This window comes from Drosophila tropicalis, unplaced genomic scaffold (genome assembly GCF_018151085.1).
Source record: "Drosophila tropicalis isolate 14030-0801.00 unplaced genomic scaffold, ASM1815108v1 contig_845, whole genome shotgun sequence".
Taxonomy (NCBI): Eukaryota; Metazoa; Arthropoda; class Insecta; order Diptera; family Drosophilidae; genus Drosophila; species Drosophila tropicalis.
Genome location: NW_027173338.1, coordinates 8,083,970 through 8,111,046, shown reverse-complemented (window position 1 = coordinate 8,111,046; position 27,077 = coordinate 8,083,970). Strand labels below are relative to the sequence as shown.

The 27,077-nt window shown below is 35.5% G+C and overlaps 1 protein-coding gene and 1 long non-coding RNA gene across 5 annotated transcripts; one reads left to right on the top strand and one right to left on the bottom strand.

Moving 5' to 3' along the window:
- Positions 1 to 1,834: 1,834 nt before the first annotated feature.
- Positions 1,835 to 26,466, top strand: LOC137581108 (uncharacterized). 3 transcript variants are annotated; one of them, XR_011033064.1, is made up of 4 exons: positions 1,835 to 2,278; positions 15,198 to 15,288; positions 25,810 to 25,973; positions 26,070 to 26,466. It is a non-coding gene; the product is annotated as an uncharacterized lncRNA (long non-coding RNA). The 3 variants fall into 3 exon arrangements; XR_011033065.1 differs by having other exon boundaries at positions 15,198 to 15,306; XR_011033063.1 differs by lacking the exon at positions 15,198 to 15,288.
- LOC137581150 (putative inorganic phosphate cotransporter) lies at positions 4,092 to 6,179 on the bottom strand. Of its 2 annotated transcripts, none has more exons than XM_068295329.1 (3): positions 5,983 to 6,179; positions 5,142 to 5,908; positions 4,092 to 5,081 (listed from the first exon to the last, which is right to left on the bottom strand). In XM_068295329.1, exons 1-3 carry the CDS (start codon positions 6,020 to 6,022, stop codon positions 4,332 to 4,334), a joined length of 1,557 nt encoding a protein of 518 aa, XP_068151430.1. In that variant the 5' UTR covers positions 6,023 to 6,179; the 3' UTR covers positions 4,092 to 4,331. The 2 variants fall into 2 exon arrangements, with proteins under 2 accessions (XP_068151430.1, XP_068151429.1); XM_068295328.1 differs by having other exon boundaries at positions 5,142 to 5,891.
- Positions 26,467 to 27,077: the final 611 nt, after the last annotated feature.

The window sequence follows — 27,077 nt, the reverse complement described above, 5'->3', positions numbered from 1 at the left end:
AAGAACCACTTAATGTAGTGCTAATTTAGTGGGTAGACTATGCAAATACCCAAACTCAAACAAAGAGTTTTCAAAGAAGTTTCTTTCTTGGCCAAAAATAACAATTTTGGTACCACTTTTAGGATCAATTACTATTTGGATAACATAATTAGTGTAAAGAAAGAAGATATTTTTGGTTAGCTGTGGTATATATTAAGTTATATATATATATAGAAACAGATTACTTTTAAAATTATGAATTTCATTATAAGATTGTCACTTTTGGTTTTTAAACTCTGAAGATTCTGACGATTCAAATCTTAGGATTCTTAAGTTTAGACAAAATACTTTGATTGATCTTAATATTGGTTGTGAATAATGCTCATATACATCATACATATATGTATTTACATGAATAAAAACTCCTTGTTAATGTTGAAAGTTTTCATAATTTTATAACTTTTATAATTGGCTCCAGTTTTGTCAAGCTTAAAATATGTGAAAACTGATTCTGAGATTTATAGATTGAATACAAATGATGAAAATTAATTATACCTAAATAAATAATGACCAATTTTTGCATTTATAATACGAAATTTTCATAAAGTTCATAGAAAATAATTAGTTAACTAAATCTAAACTACCATTTCGTACATAAATTGGATAAAATGGATTAATTGGGTAAGGGAATTCGCTCTTATGTATCGTAGAATGTGAAATTATAGCACGGACAATTATAATAATATAAATGTATATAGAATTATTAGTTAGTTATAAACAAAGAATAACAAAACTCAAGCGTTTTCTCTATTAGAGAGATCAAGATGAATATAATTTGATTGGATTTGATTATATTAAATGAATTTTGAACAATTTTCGGGTATGATATGGACAATCAATTCCCTTGACATGGCTTCGCCATCTTAGGGTATAGAAACGGCAATAACAATCATGACAAATGCAAAAATGTAAATCAATGTGTGCAAAAAATATAAAAAACAAAAAGAAGGAGATATAACAAGAAGAACAAGAAGAATACCAACAATAAAAACCAACGCCAATAATCAATTGAAGTGTCTGTGTTTTGATATTTTTTCCATTCTTTTCGTTGTTTTTTGTTTCGGGGTGTTGTGTGTTTTGTTACGGTAGACGGGCGGGTGGGGGGTGGGGGAGTCTGAAGCAAAGAAGTGGGTGGAGGGGAGGAGCAGTGCGATTTGGTATGGGTTTTTGGTTTGGTTAGTTACCGCCAGCGGCGACCACATAAAGTGGAAGACAAGTGGCGGCATGGACAAGTGCCATAGAAAATTGTGATTTTCTTCCCTTCTTTCAGTTTCTCCATCCCCCTTTTTCCATACACCCACTCTATCTCTTTGTGTGTGTGTGTGTGTGTGTACATACGTGTGTGTGTGTGTGTACATACGTGTGTGTGTGTTGGTTTGTATGGATTGCACAAGCAATAAATGAAAGAACGCAATGCAAACGCAAGAGACCAACAGAAATAGTCGAAGAAGCAGGCGAACATCAACCAACAGTCAAAGAAATGTGAAATGATCTAAATGTATGCGCAGTTTTAATACCCTTATGGCCAACCCATTTAGTTGAACATAAAATATCATAATCATTGAAACTCCTAGCTCTTACGAAGAAACCTCAGCTTAAAGTAGATCTTGAGATCTTGATCATCAATGAGTTCCACGAAGAAACATTAGCTTATTAACATTTTTCTAAATGTTAACTTCTGTTTAAGCCGAATTACTTGCCAAAATGCATATACTCTTTCCAAAGAGCCATAAAAAAGAAGCAAGAAGGAGGCATAAAGCAAATTCAAGCACCCGCACTTCAGACGAAGAAGCGTAGATATAGACACAGGCATAGGCCATTTTGTTGTTGCTGTTGCTGGAATCAAGCAAAAGAGTGGTTGGTGCAAAAAGAACAGAAAGTGGCGAAGGTGGGGGGGCGACAACATCAGGTGGCGGAAATGTCATCCATAACCATTTCGGACTCCAATGATGATGATGACGCATCGCACTTCGTTCTTATGCACGTTCCGTCGTTCTCAGAACTGATGAGCAAAAACCAACTACCATAGAGTCACTTCCAATAGTTAAAAAACCCAAAAGACAATGGCAGTCCATTGGCACTCCATTCAAGTGTTTTTCACTAAGCAAAATGTAAACTAAATAAAGCAAAAAGCAAACAAAAGACTACGAAATGTTAATTCAATTGAAATTACATAATTGTGTATTTGTAATGACGAAAGAGATACGAAAAGCGTGAGCCAGAGAAAGACAAAAGAAAAGTAAGTACTTACTAACAGAGCGAGCCAGTTGGTTAACAGAGTAATTAACGATTTCTTTGAGTTGCAATACTTACTTTTGCTACGCCAACTAAAGTTCTTATTTAAATTTATTAACTTTTCAATGAAGAAAATCAGAAAGGCTTAAGAAAGAGATTCTTTAGAGACTTCCTGAATAACCGAAATGATTTCCTGATCAACCGTAATGCTGCATTAGCTAATTTTTGGATATTCAATTAAAAAGCAGAATAGATCACTAATAAAAAGCAAAGAAACTTTCCCATTATTCAAAAAGAATGTCTTTATATATTGGAACTTATAAATTTGTCATTGAAACCATTACAAGTTGACTCGGTCTTGGATAACAATGAAGGATAAGTGTATTAATATGATAAAAAGAAACTTTAAAAGCTATTTCGGTGAAGGAGTATATCTCTGAAATAGTGGGAAAGGAAGTAAGAGATATTTGGTGTTCCTATTATGTGGTGCGGTTCTAGTTAGGGAGGATACGACTTGACACTCGTTTAAACTTTAAACTCTTTCGGTATGGTTAACTTCCACAAAAGGGCTTAGTATAAAACTATTCTCAATAGATCTTAGATAACAAAGGATTATTATTAAAGGCATTTGTCTTAGTTTTAAAGTTATAATCATCATAGGAATCATCTAAAAAGTATTAAGATCATAGTTAATAGTTTTGCTTTGTAATTTAAGTATTTAACATTGTCCATGTCAAATCAAAAACTTTGACTTCAATTTATTAGAGACCAGAATAAGTATTAAATTATCGTATCGTATTTATCTACGAGTTATTATATCTCTTCTGAACTTCCCCCATAATTGAGCGTTAATTGTATGATATTTAAAATTGATTATTAAGCTGCCACTCAGAAAGCGCATTTAACAAATAAAACAATTAGCTGGCCAAGTAGTTTTTGTATATCAATAAAACATAACAGCAATTAAAATGTCACTGGCAAAAATCGCACTGACAAAACTATTGTACCAGCGCCCCTGGCCCCCCTCTCTCTCCACACACCAACCACTATCCTCACCAGCTCTCAAGCACCTAAATACTTAAACGAAATATGTATGTACGAGTGGATATAGTATATATATGTATACAGTACATGCCAATATGTATACGTACGCATGAGTACAGAGTGCATACAGACAGTCATTCAATGGATAAATGTATTTAAGTATTATATAAATACGGCTAGAGAACTTATACTATACGGTATGTAATAATGGTAGCTTGACATTGTAAAACTTAGTTGCTGTTGTTGCTTCTGCTTCTGAATCTTGGATACTCTCACTAAGAAAAGGAAACAGAAAAAGGGTCGCTTAGTTTCTTTACTTAATCTAAAGATTATCATACACAGGGTTTTTGCCCAGAGAATCTCTTATAAAAATTGCCAAAGGTTATATCTTTATATTGTTTATAATCAATGAAACCAAAAGAAATTGCTAATTTTGACATCAATAATCCTCCCAAACATCCAATTTATTATTCGGGTAACCATTTAAATACTGCAAATGCATTTCGATTGAAAAAAGTGCAGGTCGAATATAATATACGATGTTTTTTCCATACAAGGAAAACTCTAATTTAGGCAGAATATTTAACACAATATTTTTTATAAACTCTAGTATTCAAATTAGCCTCTCATTTGTTTCAAAAACAAGAAACCTTTTAGTCAAAAAGTCTAGAATCAACTAAATTATAAAATCAAATAATTTCAAAAAGAGTATACAAAATTCCCCCTATGAATATATGTAGCTTTTGGACCGTTTTCACTTCACTTGTAGATCTGTATGTGCTTATGGTTTATATGTATAAATATATATTAATTTAATTGCCAATGATACGCGTCATTCAAAGCTCCAGGCGATACATTACTGAAATCAGCAATGACGCTGCGATGCTATCTATAACTAACAATATGCTAGACCTGGACGGGCAGAGGATCGGGAAAGGGGGGGAATTCGGTTTTGATTTATTTTCATTCCTCTTTAATATCATTTTCGATGCCAGTTATTGTGAGGAAACACATTAATTAGCAATGGGCGTGTGGGTGCCCAATTGATTATAGGACTGAACATCTCCGGATATATAGCTGGTACAGATCAACCAAAGTGCAGCTCGTATACTGCCAACAATGGCGTATTTCTCTTCGAGCTCTTTCAGATATGGCATTAGAAGATTTGGCAGAGAGCCCAAACCGTTCGAGATGCCCATTAAAGTGCCAGCATAATTGGGACTCATGTCCAGAGGAAGAAGCTTAATGCCCGCATAGTAGGCACCCACAGCTAGACAACTCCAGACTTTGCCAAAATTGGCCTTGACATACACCATATACATGGAACCGCAGATGAAAACCAGCCAGGACATTAGGCGACGTGTTTGAGTGCGACTGAGTATGCCCTCAGAGATGAGAAAATCACTCAGGCTGCCAGTGGAGAGGGAGGCCACCCAGTTGCCAATATGGGGAGCTGTTAGTGTTAGAGAGGCGACTACCTCGTCCCACATTGTGCTGCCCTGAGCCTTCAATTCCTGCAGCACATCTTGCAACTCCTGTGAGAGCTCTGGCCGACTCCAATCATGTTGCATAGAGGCAGAAATCAATGCCCACACCGGGGTACTCAATAGCATGCTTCTCCAGGGTGGTGGTGGTATTGTCGCCATTGCATTGCCATCCTGTGCAGAGAATATTAAAGTGTCACTCACTTGACTTTTGATGTAGTCTTTCTCTTCGCTCTTTATATAAGGACAATTATCCGGTTTGCTATAGCAGATCATGGCCTACAAGTGGTGGGGGAAGAATTGACAAGGATTTAGAGTCACTATAGTTGACCTACTTACGAATCCGGCAAACCAGAAGACTGCACCACCACCAACCACATAAAAGGCCACTGGCCAATCTTGTTCCGCCATCACCAGACCACTGACAAGTTGCAGCAATGTGATGCCAATCTCTCCGCCACTCAAAACACAACTGCCCAGAAACCCTCGCTCTTGCTCTGGCACCCACTGGGCCAGCATGGCGGAGACAGCCGGAAAAGTGGGTCCTTCACACAGGCCAATGAGTAGGCGTATGGCCACCAAGGCACTAGGACCACCCACACGCACTGCACTGGGCGTGAGGAGTGTTAAAATGGCAGCCAAGAGTATTGCCGAGCCTAGTATCCATTTGCCACCATATCGCTCGGCCAGACGACCGCCCGGAATATGGGTTAGCATATATCCGGCATAAAAGGAAATTATCACCAAACTCTGAGACTGTCGTGACCATAATTCTGCACAGCTTATTCCTGTATGCGAATGCCATTCCCCAGTTGTGTGTGGCATTGGCTCCAACCGTTTTTGTTGTTGTTGTGCTGGTTGTGGTTTGAGCTTCTCTTCCTTGCCAGCAGCTAGCCTAGAACTCACAAGAAATGCCGTTTGATTTATTGCCACGGCCAAATCCAATATCCAATTGTCCTTTGTTTTCCTTTGATCCACGTGCTCCTCCTTGCAGTCGAGGACTATGCGATTCAATGATACATCCAAACACAAACGCATGGTATACGCATTGATAATGGCCAGAAAACTGAAGAAACAGAGAATGACACGCTGCTGCACACACAAATCTTACTTGAATATGGTTGGAAATCGATCCATTAGCTCACATATCATTTCTAAAATTTCATTATAATCTACTCACAGTTAAAGAACTCGCGCAATTTTTGCTGTATGGGATACATTTTTGATTATGATTATAATCATACAAATTATGAATCATAAGAAACTAAAATTATATTATAGTAATTAAGAAATGAACAATTTATACATTGCCTACTAAGTGAGAAAGTAAGTAAGGAAGTTATTCACTAAAATTGTTATCAAAATATGACTTTTAAATCGAACTTTAACTTTTTAGTTAATCTATCGAAAGAAAAGGTTATTCTGGTTAATTAGACCACTCTTAAAATAAAAAGTTTGCCTTTTTTAAAAACAATTATTTTGATAAAAGTTTGAAAATCAATATCTGATAATGAGAGAACTTAATAGTTTTCGATAAAGAGCTATACAGACAATCAGATCGAAAGATTGAAATAAAATAGATTATGCCTATGAAGGTCATAGGTCAATACTTATAAGAAATATCACATATTTCATTAATTTAAATGTCATCTAGTTTTATGTATTCAAACTACAGTCATTATGTATTAAGAGTAAGATCTTTTGGGGTTCTTAATGGTGGTATCAATTTACAATATCAATTACAGTTCCATGTAGTTCCGTCTAATGTCTAATCCGATTTGAAGCTATATTGAAGCTATATTTAACTACTATCAGAAATATTTTCGATTTGTTAGCAACTCGGTGATAAGTCATACCAAAGTTGAAATTGTTTTTACAGCCTTTTATATGGCCCTATTAAAAATAGTTTGAAACTTGTTTTTCACCCAACGAAAAGCAGAAAATTTTCAAAGAAATTTACCAGCTGCAGACCAAAAGTTTTTAACGGTATTTAGCAACTTGGGGAATTCGAAACGTTTAGTTAGTTTTGCTTATTTTCTTTATTTTCCATGTATTACTTATTGTGATGTGTGGAAAAACAATGGCTCAAACAGCGGAAAAATCTTTTAATATAAAGAATTTAATCGATTTTACACCTCGCAAATCTCTCAACTCTTCTTCTACTACTAAGTAGATTAAGTTATTAAAGTTAGCATAACGATTAATGGGATATTTCATTTCACATATTTCATTAATTTAAATGACATCTAGTTTTATGTACTCAAACTAAAGTCATTACTTATGCAGTAAGAGGATAGTAAACATTCATTTATTTTCTAAATTTAAACTGGGCTATAGTTTATTTCTACTAAAATTGATAATGTTTAGTAAGAAATAGAGTTGTAGGGTAAAGTTCACTTCGTTCTTTGCTGCTTTGTATACATTTTTATGTATTTTTTATTGCATTCATAAGTTAGTTATTTTTAATGCCTTTAGCAGAAAGTGATATGACGCCCAAGGGGGCACTTTTGATGGATTTTTTTTTCCGTCATTCAAGACGGCAACAGACTGCAGAATAATGACTAAACGTTTAGTTAAATACATTATGTAAAGATGACTTTTAAGTAAAGACGCCATTTCGTTTGAGCAGAGCCAAGTGATACAGATTGATTTTACTTTTTTTTTTGTAAGTAGAATAATAAATGAGGGAATTATTGAAGCGTTGACTATTGCTTTGCATTTCTGTTCAATTGTTTTTTAAAGGTTCACTTGACATTAGAAATGTGCAGATAGCTAGATAGAGAGAGAGAGAGGAATACGGTAGGGGGCTTGGGGTTGGGGTGGTAGGGTCTCATTATTATCGATACGAACCGATCTTTGTGGTGTTAAATTTAATTTATGGCCCAACAGAAAAGCACACACGATGCTCTCTACATGCTCTACATATTTTTGCTACCAGCTTGTTAGAGGTGCGCCGAAATGAACGACAAAAAGTAAAATAAGTATCTGTATCTATATCTCTCTCTATATATATACATATAATGGTTCAGTTCGGTTAGGTTTGGGTCAGAGAGACAGCCAATCGCTAATTGTCATCGACACGGGGCTTTGTTGTTTGTTGTTCTGCAGCTGACAGATATGAATGGAAAGAATGGAATGGCATGGAAATTGAGGATGGGTCTCAATTTTTTTGAGGTACGGGCTTTGGGTATGGCTGCTGATGATGATCTCTTTCCATCTCTCTTATGCTACATTGTATTGGTGTGTGTTGTGTTGTTTGAGAGACTATCTGTCCAAAATTATCAGCAGTAGCCGAGTGACAAGCTCGCATTTATTCAATTTATTTCTATTCTTCGTTATTTTTTTTTTTTTTCATTTCCACAACATCTTTGGCCACAAATTGTACATTGTACTAATTCCATTAAATGAAGGCTATGTGGCGATGTCGATGGCGACTTGCGTGCTTGTGTAATTGAAGTGCCAGCAGCAGCAGCAGCAGCAGCAATAGTAGCCAGCAGCTCAACTCGGCTCAGCTCAAGTCTTCTTCATTTCCACGCCTCATTGATTGTACTACATATGCGTGCTTGAGTGTTGAGACTCGGTCCGATGTCGTCTTATTGAGACATTTGACGCCATCGCCGCCTCGAACTCGACTGCTCTTATCAGTTAAGTGAAAAGAAACGAGAGAGACAGAGGGTAAGAGAGGGAGAGCGAGGAAAATCATTCTTTTGCTGCTGCTGCTGCTGCTGCTACTGCTCCAAGTGAAGCTAGTGAAGGCAATTGCCCTGCCCTGGCCTGGTCTGTGGTCGCCTTTGGTCTGGTTTTGCTCTGCTTTTATGCTCTCCCCCTCTCAGCAACGACGACGACGACGAAAAAAAAATGCTTATCGTTTGTTGGGTTTGCCAGGCAAAGCCAAAACGAGGTCATTGCAGTCATCGTCGAATGCAATTTTCTAATAATTTTTTGCGCCCAGCATGTGTGTGTGTGTGTGTGTGTGTGAGTGTGCACTTGTAATCACCATTAGAAGCGCTTCAAAGTTTGAGTTTCATGCAGCTGCCCCTTGGCCTCAGACCCACACACAAACACACTCACACACACACACATAATTTCCTCATCTTGCCTTAAAATTCTAATGAATATGTTAAATCTGACCTAATTTTCTAGCGAAAAAAAAAACTAACTGAATTCGCATAATTAGATGACACAGCAGCAGAAAGATTTAGTTGAGATTGTTGCCGGAAACCAACAAGGGTTAAGGGTAATTAATGCGAAATATTAACTAAATACATATGTGACAAATTATCATTTGTAAGTGAAGATTTAGTTAAATTTAATTTTAAATTGAAATTAAATGACTACTCACTTCTAGTGCGTAATGTCGATTCTAGTTCAAGTCAAATTGTTCGATCGATTTCGAACAATTTTTAAACCCAGCTTGGTTTGGATCCGTATTTTTAAAGGTTTTGCCCTATTTTTGTTCAAATTTCTCAAGGAAATCTATTAAATCAACTCTTAAGAAGTTTATCTTTTCATTAGATCATCCCAGGACATAACCAAGTTGTGTAGAACCGAAACTAAGGAAGTGGGCTCAAAAGCGAAACTGAGGAAGATAAACCATTATGATTCCGATTGAAAATTGACTTGAATGAATTAAATGTTAGAAGATTATTTTAAGATTATATCTAATATAGCTAATATTTCATGTAGACTCTCTACATTTCTGCATTTCTTAAAACAAATTATATTATGATTTTAAAATTGTCAATATCAATCTTTGCTTTAAAGTTTGCTGATTTCCTACAAAATAGTTTAGGAAAAGTTAGGAATTCAGTTAGTAGAACAAATAGTTACATTTCTTTCTGATTTGCTTGTTATTGGCCACTATTCGGCACATATTTAAAATTGTTGAAATTCTCAAATCCCATAAGTTTTTTTTGCTATCTACATTTGTCCTATTGACTCTGTTACCACACAAATGAAAACCGCCGCCATAGCCACAGAAATTCGAGTGGCAGCATGTCAAGACTTTAAAACTGACCGCACTTGCCCCCGGCTTTTCTCCCTCTCTCTCTGCTTCTCGATTCTCAACCTTTAGAGACATACAAACACATTGCCAATTTCTGCGCCTCATTGGACTTGTCTTTATTGGCCACATCACATCAATTTAGCCTTCGCCCTCTAACACACAGTCCCACATTTTGTCCCCCCAGCAGGACAAAGGGAGTTTTTCAAAAAAAAAAGAAAGCCCCCCGAAAAACTTAGTGAAAATTGCCTGTCATGCGTTTTACTTTCACTAAGCACAAAATGACAAGCCAACAAAGAGAAAAGTTTTGCCCCCATGGCCAAGAAAAATTAAGACATTTAACGCTTTTTTTCATTACTCCATGGACGGCCTAGCCTACGGTGTTCGTCCTGCATTTTTTTTTGTTGCTTTTCGCCTTTGGGTTTGAGATTGTCCTTTTGAGAAGAATTTTTTTGAGGGGTTTCCCCGTCCTTATCGCCGCTGCTGATGTTGTCCAGACTCTATACGATGGATGCGTAATCGTCGGAGCATTATTGTTTGTTTATTTCTATGTCGAGACGACATCTTCCTACTTCCCACACACACTACCCTAACTCGCCTTTTGTATTTCTCACACCCAAATTTCTCAGCTGTCGCCTTTTCCCTTCGAAATTTGATAAACTGCTTTTCGACTTTATTGCTGTTTTGGCACAAAATGCCTTTTTTATTTGGTCTATGACCAATTTTTTGGTTGAATTTCTTTGGCCATTTTCCTCTTCAATCCTCTGTGCTTATTATTTCGTTGTTGGGTTTTTTCTTCTTCTTCATCTTTCTTGTTTTATTAGTATTTTTATTTACTTTTATGTGTTTATTATTTGGTTGTTGGTCAGAGACGCATTTTTGTTGCCGTTGTTCTTGTTTTTGCAATTGAATTTGTTTCGTTTAGTTATTTTTGATGATCTTTTGGGAATTTCATTTTAATTTGTGAATTGTCTGTTTATTTTATTTGTACATGTTTTTGGTACACACACACACACAAACACACATCCAAATGGATAAGTGTGGGAATTACCTGTGAAGACTTTAGATTAGATTTGCCAATTTTTGTTTAATAAAAAACTTTAAAGTTTTCATATAAGTAGGTAAAACAAGTGACCGGAGAAAAGTATTCAACAAAAGGTTCCTTTTTTATCCTAGTGGTATTCCAGATGTATACAAGTTAACGTTTGACCAGAAATTGGAGTGGACTAAGTATCTATGGAAGAGTTTTGCAACCATGGTAAAAATTTTTAGACAATTAAAGGAATTAGTGGCGTAAAATATATCCAAGGGTTCTAAGGACACACCGATTCCGAAGGGCCCTAAAAACAGAATAATTTGAATCATATTATTAAGCCATCAGGTAAACTAGAAATTGTCAGAGACTTTCTTTTGATCTTTAAACTCATTGGTATAAACCTTATAGCTTATTAAATTCTATCTGTCCTGTTGGTGAATAATCTACAAAAAACTCTTTAAGTCTTATGTAAAATAATTTAAAACAAATGCTTCATAGGCGGGTATAGAACTGCTTAATGAAGGGCTTTGCCCCTTAAGGTATGTAATGGGCTGGTGAAGAATTCATTGTTCTTGAAAGTTAACTTTTACCAAAGTTGGCTTGAACTAATGGCCTTTATTTTGATCACATGACAATTCAAAATTACTTTATATAAATTAAGAAGCAAATTCTTGTTTAGTTATATTGTCTGTTGAGATTAAGCCAAGCTACTTAAAGACACATGTTAAAGGATTTTGTTAGATACTTCAAAAATGAGAAAAACTTTGGGTTTTCATTAAGAATTTTCCATAAATAAAAAGAAGCACGAAGACTGTGAAAGGACATATGGATTTAATATTATCTTAGTTAAATTCTTATATCCAGAAACTTAAATTCTGGTTTGCATGCTTTAAACTGAATGGTAATTAAAAAACAAATCTAATTCAAAACATTTGCTGAAATTAAATTTTGATTGGCAACAGAATGTTCATAGAAATGCCAGAGAAATTGAGTAAAATGAGTGATTATGAAAGAAAGGAATTGTTTATAATAATTTCAACTACTTGATGTAGTCTGCAAAATGGTTGGCTAACTTTCCTACTGCAGTCGCTGCTGCTGCTGTTTGCTTTGACTTCGAGACGCGCCCAATTGTTAACAATTGTCTCTGCCGTGCGGGGCTTTTTGTTATGGCAACAGCTGCTGCTGCTGCTGCTGCAGTTCAACAATAAATAAACAGCAGGGCACTTGAAATTGGATCGCCAAAAAAGAAAAATAAACAGAGCCGACAACAGCCGGAGGAAGAGAGTGAGGGAAAAGAGACCGAGACTGGGGACTGGGCCGAGGCGCACAGTTTTCACTTTTCTGACACTTGACTTGGCCATGGCAGGGCCTCGGCAGGGACCAGAAGTCAGCTCCGTTGCCGGACCGACAACAGACAACCAAGTTACCGACCGACCGACCGACTCACTGACTGACTAACTCTCTGGCAGCTTAGCCATGCGATGATGTCACATATACAACAATAACTCATAAATGAAAAGTGAAAATCATGAGGTAGAAAGTTGCGCAAATTCTTTGGCCCTGAGGTCCAACCAAGTTGCCATCGCAGTCGCAGTCGCAGTTAGCGTCAAAATACAGTTAAATATTTGTTGAAGTGTCACGCTTCTTTACATCATCATCATTATCATAATCATGAAGATCATCATCAAGATTTAGCTCTCATCACCTTGGTCTTAGTCCGTTGCTCACATCCTGTGTACGTTTTTGAGGACAGTCTCAGTCTGAGTGTGCGAGGCGTTGTCTGATTTTTGTTTGGGTGAAACTGCAAGTATAAACAGTTTTATATCTGTTGCTGCTGTTGTTGTTATTTGTATCTATTGAATGCGTATGGGCATGTATCTTTATCTGGCAATTTACGTGCAGTTAACGCCCAGTTGCCATGGTTGTTATGGTTTAATTTCAAGCTGCCAGCCTGCGGCAATTATGAAACGGCGGGGCAACTCTCGTTGACATTGATAAAATCATTGGACGCGTGCTGAGCCCAACCAGACATGGGACCCCTCGGGCCAGACCAAAAAACTCAGACACCAGACGCCATCTCAAGTTACTTTCGTTACTCGATCTGGGGTGGGACCCTGGGTCCGGACAGTTGAAATGGAATTGAAAGAATGTCTTTAAACTTTTGACTTTTGCTTTCCTTCGTCAGTGTTTTTTTCTTCCTCTTTTCTTTTCTTTTCCATTTTTTGGAAACCAAGTGTATCTATCTATTCAACGCTGAGGTAAAAACCAAAGACCATCGTCTGGTCGTTCCGTCGGTCTGCCTGCATTTGCTTAACATAAATTTTCGTAAGAATCACCGAGCCAACGGGCTCTTTGACTGTGGCCCCGGCGTTCACTTTTAGTTCTTGTTTTATTTGCTATTTCTTGTTGTTCTTGTTGTAATTTATGCCCCGAGGTTGAAACCTTAACCACAAGACTTACAGAAAGCGAAAGTATAAAATCGACCACACGATTATGAGACAACATTCTTTGATATTGAATGTGAAAGAACTGGAAAATACATTATATACATTATATATGAACAAGATGGAAACTTTGTAAATGTATTGACAAGAACTGATGTAATCGAAGAACAAGTTAATGAAATCTTGACAGGGGAATCATCCATTGAATTAAAACAAAAACTAAAGTGTATAGACAAAGGGAAAACAAACGCTATCTCTCTCTCATTCATTCCCTGCCTTGCTAAACTAACTAAATGAAGAAATGGAAACTGTATTTACGTATGAAATCATGCTCAGGACCGGATTGACAAGTACTAGAGGAAACGTCCTAAAAACTATTGTCAGTACTGAACATTATATCATATTGAGATAAAATCATTTAAGTCTTAAAAAAATCCCACAAGAAACGACTTCTACGGCCTGCAGTTTACTTTGATTTGTCTCCTATTAAGCGCATTCATAATTCGACCAAGATATTGTGATTCATTACACTCACAACTATTGAAATCAGGTTCCGTTCCTCTTCTAAGCTTAGTTAGTTACAGATTCAGTATAGTAATAAGTAATAATAAAGAAAAGAACAACGTTTTAGTCTGAATTACTAAACTTTTACCTTATTGACCTTATTATCTAATGACAATGTATCTTACGATTTCAGTACATTTTTACGATTTTTGAACATCCAGTTTAAAGGAGTCTAAAGTAGGTTGCTCTTTTACCTAATATATGTTAAAGTAAAGAACATAGTTAGAAAAACTCTAGCTCAAGACACAGTTTTACTTTAAAAAAAGGGCAAAACGTATAGCACTTGGAAGATATGACAAAAGTTGATTAACAAATTGAATTTGGATAAGATTTCGTTTTTTATATAATCAAAAAACACACACAGTCTTTCCTGGAGTATTGGCCATATGAAGATCTAAATAAATAACTGATCAAAAATATGTAGAAGTTAAAAATCTGAAAAATATCCTATAAAGTCCTATAAGTGATACTCGTTCCAAAGTTCTTCACAAGAAAAGCCATTAATATCATAGAAATATAATTTACTTCTTTTCAATTTTAATCCACTCCTGTCTCTTGCCAGGACTCAACTTGTTTATGTTTTTTTTTTTTGGGAATCCTGCCTTTAGAGGCTGTGTGTTTGTGTGTGTGTATGTCTGGCATCGTCTGACAGTTGGCAGCGCAGGCAGCATTTGAATAAACAATGTGCACTGCTTCAAATTTATGCGCATATCAAGCTGACAAGGTTATGAAAATGCTAACACTGACTGAATCAGCAGCGGCAGCATCCCTGTTTTTCCTTAGCTGCTTACAGAAGAGAGAGTTATAGGCATGACATGGTTAGGTTTCATCTTCTTCATTTTCTTCTATCCTATTCTGCAGATTGCCTCACCTTACCTAAGAAAATGGCTATGTCATCCTTAACTCCTGTCTGTCCTTTTAGTCTCCGTTTCTCTCTCTCTCTGTGTGTGTGTGTGTTTTGTCTTGAAGTAAGTTGTATAAATTTTGTCTAGCATAATTGAAATGTAAATTTCGCTCCATACAATCCAAAAAAAAAAATTAATATATTTTAGAATTTAAAGCAGAAAACTAAACACCACAAAAAAAAAGCATGTCTTAGAGAATCAACCATAAAATATAGCATTAAATTTTAAGGTGATAATGCTAAAAGCAAACCTCTTTCACAAAAGGGTTGTTCTCAATTTCAAATCATCAAACTTTATGTATAATCTCTTAAGTAAAACAAAATGATTTAGATGTTAAAGAAATTGAAGCATTTTTGGAGTTGTTTTTACTTTTAAGGTTTTTGAAATTCTTCTTGAAAAATTTTTAGGATTTCTTAAATGATATATTAAAATTGTATATTTCAGTTGAGAACAACCTGAATGATTCCAAGTTTTTATGGCTCTTATCTGCAACAACTTTGGCGCGGAACAACTTCATACACACATCCCTGTCAAGGCAACTCATTTGGCCTAAGTATATGCATATATAAGTATATTTTTTTTATATTTTTGTGTGTTTTTTTTTTTTTTGTGTATATCTTTATAGCCAACCATTTGGTTACACACATTTGGTAACTGGCTTTTCGCTCTCGAAACGTGACTATGGCTGCATTTTTGCCTTACATCTAGCTGGAGGTAGAGGCAAAGGCGGAATAACCGAGTAGATTGGTTACCGACAGAGAAGGGAGAGTTTTCCTGCCTCTTGTGTAAGATTCGCCCCCACTTACTACTCTGGTGGTTTCGTAATCCACACGGCACTTGCGTCCATTTTGTGGCCAAAACGACGAACAAAAGAAAAACTCTTAGAAAACTCTCGCTTTGCATAAAACGTTGCTTATTAAATTTCGCTTAATTTTAATAAGGCAACTTTTCTGTTTTGTTGTCAGGGTTTTTGCTTTGGTTTTCCTTTTTTTTTTTTTTTTTTGGCTGCCCACATTCCAAGAAAAACAAATGGTGAAAAATTCAGTAATTATGAGTTTTTCCTCTAAGTCCAAAATGAATATATGAAATAAAAAGGGGGGCATTACACACATATACACACATATACATTTATGCATGTAGTTGGATGCCTACGACTTCGACTTTTAATGAATTTTTCACGCGCTCTTTTTGTTGTTGTGTAGATGTTGTTGCTGTTTTTTTGTTTTGTGCCTTTTTTTTTTTTTTTGCAAAATATGAAAACTCATTTTGCATAGGCACGTTCCAACTTCATCGCCATCGTCTCCATCGTCGCCGCTGTTATTGTTGACGATGTTGTTAAGCAGATTTGCTCGCATGAAAGCGAAAACTAGCGAAACTAAAATGCTATTACGCATACGCTCAGTTGGGCGCATGGCAGCCCTAAAAATTTGGGTCAGTTTTAGTGGCAACATTTATTCTGCAAAATTTCAAAGCGCAAGTGTTTCATCTTTTGCTTATCTTCAATTTAATTTGCACTGCACTTTACTAAAAGGGTATATCAATTATCGTTTGTTGTAGGAAACAAACAACTTAGTCTAACTCGTGAAGTCTTACTTATAGTCCCTAGGATGAAAACTTTTAGATCTTGGAAAAGTGTCAGTAGAGGTCGTTTTACGGACTTAAGAATAATGCAACACTCTTCAGAGTATGTCAACTTCGTCTAATAGTTAATACAAAACTACTTTTTGAGGACTATATTTTTTTTTTTTGCATTCTTTTTTTTCTTTTGGATGATACTAAGTTCAATGACTGAATATACATATGTTTTGTTTAAGTCTCAACGAAGAAGCGGCAGCAGAAAAGACAAAGGGGGGCAAATGATTCGCAGCTGGTTCAAGAGTTCTTCGGATGAGTCTAGGTTTTTGTTGCAAAAAAAAAATATATATATGAAAATGAGTTCACTTGCCTGTTTCATTTATTTTAATTGTAATATATTGTTGTTGGGTTTCTGTTGTTTTTTTCTTTCTTTTTGCTTTGTTGGTTCACAAATAATACAGAAATGAGCTACTGGTTACTGGTAACTGAAGCTAGGTTTTGTGGCCTAATTAGTTTCACCTGTGTCAATGTGCAAACAAAGAGCAAAAAAGCACGTGGAATGTATGCCAGGCCAGTTAAGGTAAAGCCCAAACCAAACAGGCCAGTCCAGTCCATGAGCTTTTGTTGCCTTTTGCTGATGAACAAAATAATTAACAACAGCAACAACAACACCATAAGGAACCTAGAACCTTTTGGAAAGGTAGAAAGAATGTGTTAGTTTCAAATAAAGGATGCCACAGACAGATTTAACCCCAAACAATGCTGAAACATTTAATGAAAAATGGTTGGTAGTTGTATGAAAATGTGTATAAAATGTATTCAAAGTGCAATACATTACATTTTATACAGTAAAGCTAAAAGAAGAGGAAAAATGTAAAATGTTGAAGCTGAATTTCTATAGCTTCATCTAAGGTTAAGGCAGATATGGGGAAATGGTTCAAGGAGAGAGAGCGAAAGAGAAAGAGTGCTGGCCGTAGTGATTCAGCTAACAGTTGGCTCTGCGATAAGGGCAGAAAAAAGTTATAAATGCCAGTCGAGGGTTTAAATACAGAGGCTTAGGAGGGGGTAACACTTTATTTGAATTTTAAATACTCATTAAATAACCATTTAAATATAATCCAATGATGTGTTGACTCGAGAATTGCTAGAAATTCATACCCACTTAAGGCAAATCTTAAAAAAATGTTAGTAATCTGTCTTTAAGGGGCACGAAAATACATAAGTGAAAGAAGATAAACACAAACTAAACTAAAAGCCAACTGCCCCCTGTTGGATAAGTTTTTGTTTAGGTCCCTGCAAGTCACTTTGACTGAAGACTTATGAAGGGGGAGAAAAAAAAAAATAAAGCTGGAATGTTATATTGATATCAGCAAAAGTTATTTGCTTTACGCTGCTTTGAGAAAATAGTTTAAATGGTTTATTATTTACACAGAAATAAAAGTCAAAGCATTCACATTTCAATTTTCTCATCATACATAGATTAAAGCAAATTAAGTCGGAACTTAAGACTTAGACCCCGTCAACGAAAAATTCCCCTAAAATGCATTTTGAAAATCCACAAAAACCATATGTATGTATGTCATATATATAATTGGTACTCACAACATGGTTAATAGTTAAAAACAAAAAACCAATCAACTTCATAATGCAAAGCACATAACCGGGAACTACACATACAAACGATACGACAATTTGGTTTCATTGCCACTTCCGAGAATTGTTTACCTTCACCCGATCGAGCGGTGGACTGACTCTTGGTCTTAACCTGTAGACGCCCTCCCCCCTCTGTAGCGTTACTCAGCCGCTCTCGACTCCCCCATATAACTAGAAAACATTTCTTAGAAACTACACGTAAAACCAAATAAATTACGTAGCAAACAAATAAAAAATAGAAGCAAAAACAACCTGCAATCCCTAGTCCACTCATACATATGTACTAAAGCAAAACAAAATAAATAAATAAATAGCTAAAGAAAGAACTCGAAATAGGTAATGAAGTACTAAGCCAGAAGGCGGACTTTGGAATACTCTGTGATACCATGAAAATGTGTAACAGAAACTGCTTTCGTATTGGTCAAGTTCTCATAGAACTCGCTAACTTGGCTTAAGTCATAAATACCTGTAAGCCATTATAAATATTCCGTCGTCTGCGAGGTTAGTCTCTTTTTTACCACTGATCAGTTAACGATAACTTTTCAGCCAGAATCTAGAACTTGAAGCACATCATTGACCAGATAACTACAGGAATCTAATTCAATAGCAAACCATTTTTGTATACCTATAAAAATATATTATCATTGTCATAATATACCCACTTGTTCAGCAGATACTGGGTAACAACAGAGAGTACCCTTAGAGAGGGAGGAAATGTAAATTATTGAACGAATTAATTCAAAGTTCAAGTCACACGTTTTACGTGCGAAAAAGACAGCACATAAACAAATAAACAAATTCCCCCCAAAAAAAAGCACCAGAAAATGGAACTAATAAACGAGAAGTAAAAGAGAAGTAACGACAAAAACAGAAAGAGAGAAACAGAGAGGGAGATAGAAAACAAGAATGAAAAATCTGAAGTGAACTTTGTGATCAAATTCACTTTCTATGATAGACTATGATAGACTTTTGTTCAAATTGTTGCTATTTTTATTGCTTCTGGGCATTTACTAATTGCGTAGGCGCTGCCCAGAATGACCAAGTGGATAGACAGACGGATAAATACATAGATATGTATGTATGTATATATATGGAGACGTAGTTTTCTAGGTAGAGAGACAGGTGGATAGACTAGATCTCTAGGTCTACCATGGTGGGCGGAGGGGTGAGGGATTGTTTGTGCTTGTAGGTGAAGGTCGCGACTCGCCGCGGCGAGTTCTGTTTGCTTTTGAAATGTTAATTTCGGTTCGTTTTGTTTGGCATTCTTACAGAACGCACAGATAAACACAGTGGAATATCACTAAAAAGAAAATCAAATGTTAATTACTAAAGAGCATGCATGAACAATTGTTTTTTCAAGCGTTCTGGCTTTAATAGATCAAAATAAATTTCACTTAAAAGTTATGCTTGAATCGTTAAATATATTCATTTGCTTGCTTTAGACTTGAGGTACTTTTTTAAATTAAATACATTTTTTTTATTAATTATTACATTTGCAAGCTATTTTATTGTTTTAAAACATTTGCTTAATGCAGAACTATGCAAATCTTTGTATTAAATGTCAGTAAAATTCTAATTTAAAATCAATTACTTATGATTAGTCTTAAACTTGGAATAAATTATATTAAACAGACATTTGGGATAATTAAGAATTATCTACAAATCTATATCTCAATTTATATATACATATATGATAATTTATCTTCACATTTGTTACAATTTTCATATTTTTGCAATCGACTGCCAAAAATAATGTTTTAATGTGCTTATAGAACTAACGAGGTGAATAAATTATGCAATATAATTGTTGGCAGATGAAAAAAGTCAAATAAATAATAATAATAAGAATTTTTTATATTTTTGTGTTTGAAAAATGATTTCATTGCCGGACACTGAAACTGACCGCATTGCCAAACTGCTTGATAAGGATCTAAAGGATCAAACGTTTGAGGTATCAACAAATGAAAATCAATCGAGATGTCTTCTTTGCAATCAATGTTTTACTGTAAATTGAAATCTTTCTCTCTCTCTCTCTATCTCTAGCGTTCTCTAACAGCTAACTTCTCTATGACATTACGTATACGTCGCGTGGTGCGTGTCTCTTGTCATGAAGATTCACAGCAACAAAAAAAAAAAAAAACAACAGAAACTGAAACTGAAAAATAAAAACGAAGAGAAAAACGCAAACTGCAAATTGTATAGTATTAAAAAACATTGTTGCCATAGCTAAGTGCTTTTAATGTTTATTAATTATGCAATTAAATTTGCTGGCCATTTAATTGTTTAATACACATACACATTCATACATACATATGTATATAATAAAAAAGAGTGTGATGGAGATAGAAAACTTGGAAATACTTTGAAACATTTTGTTGCTGCCTCTGCGGCTGCTGCTGCTGCTTCTGCTTCTGCTTCTGTTGCCGTTTTTGCCTTCTGCGGTTTGTCTTTAAGCCATAATGATGCTCTAATGCGCATTTAATTTGACACTTTTGACTTGACGTTTGACTTGAAGTTTGCCTTTGGTATGAAAGAAGTCTATCTAACTAAGAGCAGAGCTCGTGCCTAATGGCTTAGTCTTTTACAGTCGAATTATGTCAGCTAATTATTTAGTTAACATCAACCCAAAAAAAAAGGTTAAAAAAGAAAAAAAAACCAGCAACCACCAGCTAAGTAAAGTGGTCAAACAATTGTGAGCAATTTTTCTATTCATTGAGTGGAAATTGTGTGTTTTTGTGTTCAACTAAACTTTTTTTTAGCAGGTAAATGGGGTGGGGGGTTCGGTGGGCAGGTAGAAGATAGGTGCTGGCATATAATTTTCAAGACCCTGAGATGAGCGCCAACCAGCCAGTCAGCCAGCCAGCCAGCCAGCCAACAAGCAAGCAAGCCATAGTACCAAGGTCAAAGTATTTAGCATTAGTTAGATGGGACAATGTGGCTAGAGGTATGACTGTGTGTGCACTTTTTTTAAAGTTACCTCTCCACCCCCTTCACCGACAAGCCATCACCATTTTTGGGAGTCACGAAGCGGCACGAAAGACGTCACCATGCGGCTGAAGATTCATACATGTTGGAAGAACTCTTCTTCGTTTCGGCTTTGATTCTGGAACTGGAACTTGGCTTTACCAAAACGCACACACACACACACAAAAACACACAAAGAACACTGACAATTCCAACTTGAAGCCATCCAAGGCCATATAAATTATGATAATCATAAGAATTACTTTTCTTCGTTCTACTACGTTCTTTTTGTTATGTAAGGTACAAACATAAATATGAGAATTTTCAATCCAGTAAAGAAACCCAAATACGAGTAGTTGGAACATGTCTATTTGAACAGACAAAAGCTTTAAAATATTTTACTTTACGATTTCTTTACGTGTTTTACTTAATATTTTATAAATACCGCATTTATTTTTCCCTCTCTTTTGGTTTGTGTGATTAAATTTGCTTTTCAACTTATTGGCAAAGGGAGAGCAAGGAGAAGCAAGGAAGCGAAAGCAGAGAAAGTAAGAGAGAGACCATAAAAGAGCCAAATATTTCTTTAGCTGGGCTTTAAACTTGATGAATGGCATCCCAAAACTCGCAATCAGTAGGGTGAGGGTTTATTTTTTGTATCTGTGTATGGGGATACTTTTATCTGTATTGGTGTGTATCCCTCTGTGTGTGTGCTCAAACAATTTGAGCAAGCAACGAAAATGCATTTTGATGGGCATTAAGCTTTCAAATTGAGCTTACCCATAATCTCTTTGTATTGCGATTCGAATTATTTATGAACTGTTCAAGAATTTGCCATACTTCAAATTGATTTTTCTTGATTCTAGTCAGCATATAAACTTGGGAGGTTAATAAATAAAAAGATAATGTTGTCAAAAGGTAAAAACTAGTCGGCAAATGATAATACCCAAATGGAACAATATTAATTTGTAGGTAGATAAAGTAAAGGTAATGTAAGATTATAAAATATCATTTCCATTTATAGTGAAACTCGATATTTCAATTAAAATGTTTGAAAAAAGTCAAAACTTTGTCAAATATTCCAATAGAATTTGTCTAAGTCTTTTCACTCGACAAATTGATAGAGTATATCAAAGAATCCAGAACAGAATCCAAATATGGAAAACGAATATATTTCAAATCACCTAAACCTAAACTAATTTCTAGATTCGTATAGCTATTAAATGATGACTACTCAATTCATGCTAAGAATTCCCTCTCTCTTTCCCTCTATTACCTCATCACAAGTCCTTTTTAGTTAATTTTATGCAACTCTATTAATTAAATTGCCGAATGAACCGCTTAGCATTGACAGTATTTGATTAATGTTTTGCGATAAGTCTAATCCATAAATATATGTACAGCAATTTAATTATATTGTACATCATTCATTGAACACTTTGTAGATTTATCTTTTCAATTCATTTGGTTTTCAACCTTTTGCCAAATTTGTCAAACCATTTGATTGGAATCGTTTATATTGTTTAAAATTCAATGCATCTGCATCCGTTGAAATCGTTTGGCAAATTGTTTTATATACATATATATGCATATAGAGATATATATTTGGGATTTTGTTTTTTATTATTTTTCCTTTTTTTTTTGGTATGCCAAAGCCATCGATGAACTGCAGCTTTTGTGTCATGTTTAACATGATGACGATTATTGGCCTGTCCGTCGTTTATTCGAATGTCTGTCTGTCGGTTTGTTCTTTCTTTAAATTTATTAAATCCATCATTGATGACAGTTGACAAAACAAATGTTGAATTGGAGGGTTTGTCCAAAAATTGACTGCTCTAAAATAAAATATTGCAAATTCTTCAAAGTAAAGTAAATTTTGTTTAAATACCCTGTACTTGAAGATTAGTTGGGTATAATCATTTGTTGTAGCTGTATGCAACAGGTGGAAGTCTGAATGAGAATTAGAGCACTACTAGAGTAATAGATTTTGATTCTAAAAATAGTTGTTGACACTATCAACTTTTCTTCAGGTGACGACTTAACGAATGTTTCTACTTGCTACAGGGTATTGAAAGGTGTACGTTTTCTCAATACATGACTGCAACTGCTGGTGGGACTGGGTCCAATCATCGACCACCATCGACACGCATTTGGCATATGAAATGATTTGTGTCCATTGTTCGATTGTTCGATGGCTCCAACTGCTTCTGTTTCACCTCCTTATTCACTAATCCCCTCCAACGTTTCCTTCGGCTTGTCGTTGGTTGTCGATGGCTGCTATTGATAATTGAAATCAGGCATGAAATCGCTGCGGCCACTTGAATTATGGCGTTTGGCTGGCGCTCTTTTGTTCTCACCACCACCCTCCATCCTGCCAGCCCACCCCTCAAACAGTAGCTCTTTTGACTGCATTGAAGCAGTGACAGGATTGGGGGGAGAATACAAATTTGCATAACAATTTAAAATTCTTATGCTGTAACGAGACAGAGAATTTGGTCTCCCTTCCCAATCCATCGCATTCTTTAACTGTGGCGCTGATTGATGGCACGCACGCGTTACTCCTTTGATTGTTAACGAATTTTCCGCTCTCAAGCAGTTTTTCCCGCAGCCATATGGTTAATTAAAATTCACATTTTCCACTCACTGTCTCCCGCTCTCTCTTTTTCTCTCTCTCCTCACTCTCTATTTCTTTTTTAGTTTTCTTGGCCAAAACCAGAAAACTACTCTTTACACACAACTAGGCAAAACTCAAGCGCAAAAAGGCCAAGTTTTTCCTTTTAATATCTTTGTGAACAAGTTCTCTGTCTTTTGAACACATAACCACGCCCTTTACGCCCTCGTGCATATGGATGTAGTTAAAAAAGTGCAGAGGATACTAGAGAAGCAAAACACAAAAAAAAAAAAACTATTATAAAAACTTGACAGGCCACAGAACGAAAATGTTCAACCAAAAAAAAAAACAAAAAACCATACAGAAAAATAAAAGAAAAAAGCACAACCACACAAAAAGTTGCCAAAGTTACTTAGAGATATGCCAAATGGAGCAAAAAATTTATCTCTATGAAATGACTAGATACTCTAAAGAAAATTATATAAAAGACGTTTTATGTATTATAAAAGAAAGCCTTTTTTTTCTAAAGTAAAAATCCAATAAGTGAAACTTATCTAAGCAAACTTTGTCATCATTTTTATAAAGTTTTACCTAGAATTTTTAATACAAGTTCGTATTTAGCTATTCAGCTATTCCATTCAGATATTCTTTGAGATATCTATAACTAGTAGCATTCTATGAAAATCCATTCAATTATTATTGGCAATATTTTCCATAAAAACTCTCCATATTGATTCCATTAAGAACATAACCTTTTTATTTTGAACAGACTTGAAAATCTTTTCACCATGAAAATATATAGGGTATTAATGAGGCCATTTAAGGCAGCCTTCGGGCCACCAACGAAGACAACAACATCATCATCATCGTCATCGTCGTCAGTGAGGATGCCTTAGAGACAGAGAGCATTGGAGAGCAGACCAGACCAGACCAAAACCACTGCAAGCTGCCACAGTCAGTGGCTGCATTTTCTTTATGACTTGTCATGTGGGTGGCTCCTCCTCCACCCTCCAAAACCACCTCGCATTCGCCTAGTGCTCCCTGCGTTTCATGTCTTTAGCTTCTTCTGTAGTTGCATTTATTAGTTCTTGTGAAAATGTTTTACGCTTGAGCGCAGCAATTAGCGTTGCTCTCGTTTGGCAAAAAAAGGGGGGACTGCCATGCAGAAAAGGGGGGGACCACATCTATAGTGCACATACATGGGTATAGAAGAGTGTCTATATACACACACACTGAAAAGTTTAAAGTTTATGGCAAAAGCATTAACTTTAATATCCAATGTGTCGATCTTATGAGCAAAGCTGGCCAATTTGTGACACTTTTCGCACTCCGCACTCTAAGCTTCTCTCGCTCTCTCTCTCTGTCTCTCTTGCTAACCCCGTCCTTCTCTCTGTGTTTTTTTCGATAGATCCTAAGTCTTTATATAGTATACATAAGTACTATTTGTTTATGTCGATAGTTATATGCATTTAAAATTCTAGCTGCGGCTGCACAAGTGTCCGTCCGTTTTTCTGTTTGCATTGAGTTTTGTTGCTGTTGCTTTGCTGCTCGTCGTTTGTCGTTGTCGTTGTCGCGTCTATTTGCTTAGATATTGCGAGCATACATACATGGCGTATGCGTAACCTTGAGCTTTGTTTCTGTATTTGTATTTGGATGATATTGCAAGCAGCCAACTGGAGGAAGGGAAGTACGTTGGCAGATGGCAGAGGCATAACCACGTCAGAGACATCAATGATGATGACACGCATATGATTGCAATATGCTTGGAAATATGTACAAACACACACATATGTATATAAGGTATACCTATATATACAAAATATAACTATAACAATAACAATTATGGGTAGTTAAGAATTCTAGCGTGAGTTGGATTGAGGGTTATTTAAAGATATCTCCAGGCAATGCAATTATTCTCAAGAGAGAAAGAAAGAGAGCTACGCTTTTTGTGTTGAGTATAAAATGGTTTTTTGTTTAAAGAGAAGTTTTTGCAGTAGATAAAGAAGTTTCTTCTTGCATTTTTCTAAGATTTGTCTTGGAATAGTTGTCATTTCCATTGAAAACTATTTAAATGAAATGAAAATACACTAAGTAATGATCGTTTCATAGTGTGATGGAATACTTCATTTTGCTGGCAATTATACTAAGTAATTTCCAGTCATAAAATTCAAAGATTTTATAAACATTTTGCCATACCTTGTATATACAAAATGGTAATTAAAGTTCAACTCTTTGTGGTGACTTGTTCTATTATAGATTATGACCCTGTGTAATTATAAATACTCAACCCCCCTCCCACACCACAAAGGCAGTAAAAACTTGAAAAATTTTCCACAAATTTCTTGTCACATGGCGTATGTGTGATATCAATTGACTTGTTGGCAAACAAACATACATATGGATAAACAGAACATTATAAGGTTAGTCAATGATTTTACATTAATTTTTCTCATTCAATCTCAGCCTATGTCAACATGTCGTATATGTAATAAATACGCAATGCATTTCACCCCCAGAGCAACCTTCATTTGCCATTTGTGCTGCTTTGCTGGTTTCTATTGCTGCTGATTCTTCCGGCTGGCATAAGTACAAAGGAAATTTCGCCGATAACAACAACAACATCAACAATAGCACAAGCAGCAAAAGCAATAACAGTTACTAAGAATCATCTGGAAAACGAACCGGTCAGTTGCATTAATGACAAGAATTTCAAAATAGGAAATGCGCAAAACACAGCAAAACACACCAAATGCCAATACATCGGCTGTTTGTTAGGCCCATTAAAAAGACGCGACATTGGAAAAAAAAAGCAAAACAAAAGCATCGCATCAAGAGTGACTAGCACGCGGTAAAGGCACTGGTCCCAGACACAGACTATCGTCAACAAGAAACTAAAATAGTATTAATATAAACAAAAAAAAAAAAAAAAACAGTATGATTAATGTCGACTTTTCAGTGACCTGTAATAAATCATATTGCAATCTGTCATTTTTGACATTTATCAGTTTAATGGGAACTCTGGCAACTCTAAACGGTTAGCGACTCTTAACATTTTCTGTTGGGACTAGATCTTTATTGTGGAATCAGATCTGCAGAAAGAGGCTATTCAAATAAATATTTAATTCAAATTAGTTTTAAACACAATTACTTTTAATTAAGTACCCTAGACAGTATAATGAGGTGTATTGATCTATTAGACAAACAATCCATTTAGATTTAGATTTTTTAGGTTATGTGAACATTTTTATAACATTGATAATGGAGTTTAGAGAAATTGAGTATTTAATCTTCGATTTTGAAATTTCAAAAGTTTTTGAAGAATATCCACTTTTGGGGAAGGGAATTTGTATATTTTCTCCACCGACGTTATGATTGCTTATGCAATACCTAAGCAAGTTTGTAAGAAACTTCACCAGAAGGACAAATTGAGAGAAAGTTTCCATCATAATGGGCCCTTAAGGGTTTTTTCACATTTGTAGCCAAACTTGAAGCCTTTTTGCAGCAAACTTCCGGGTGCTAATTAA

Bases quoted from the DNA above. Each gene is read 5' to 3' on its own strand.
- LOC137581150 (XM_068295328.1), bottom strand. From the start codon at position 6,060: ATGATTCATAATTTGTATGATTATAATCATAATCAAAAATGTATCCCA. The intron at 5,892-5,982 runs GTGAGTAGATTA...TGTGTGCAGCAG, and splicing joins ATTGCGCGAGTTCTTTAACT to CGTGTCATTCTCTGTTTCTT. The intron at 5,082-5,141 runs GTAAGTAGGTCA...CACCACTTGTAG, and splicing joins TCTTCTGGTTTGCCGGATTC to GCCATGATCTGCTATAGCAA.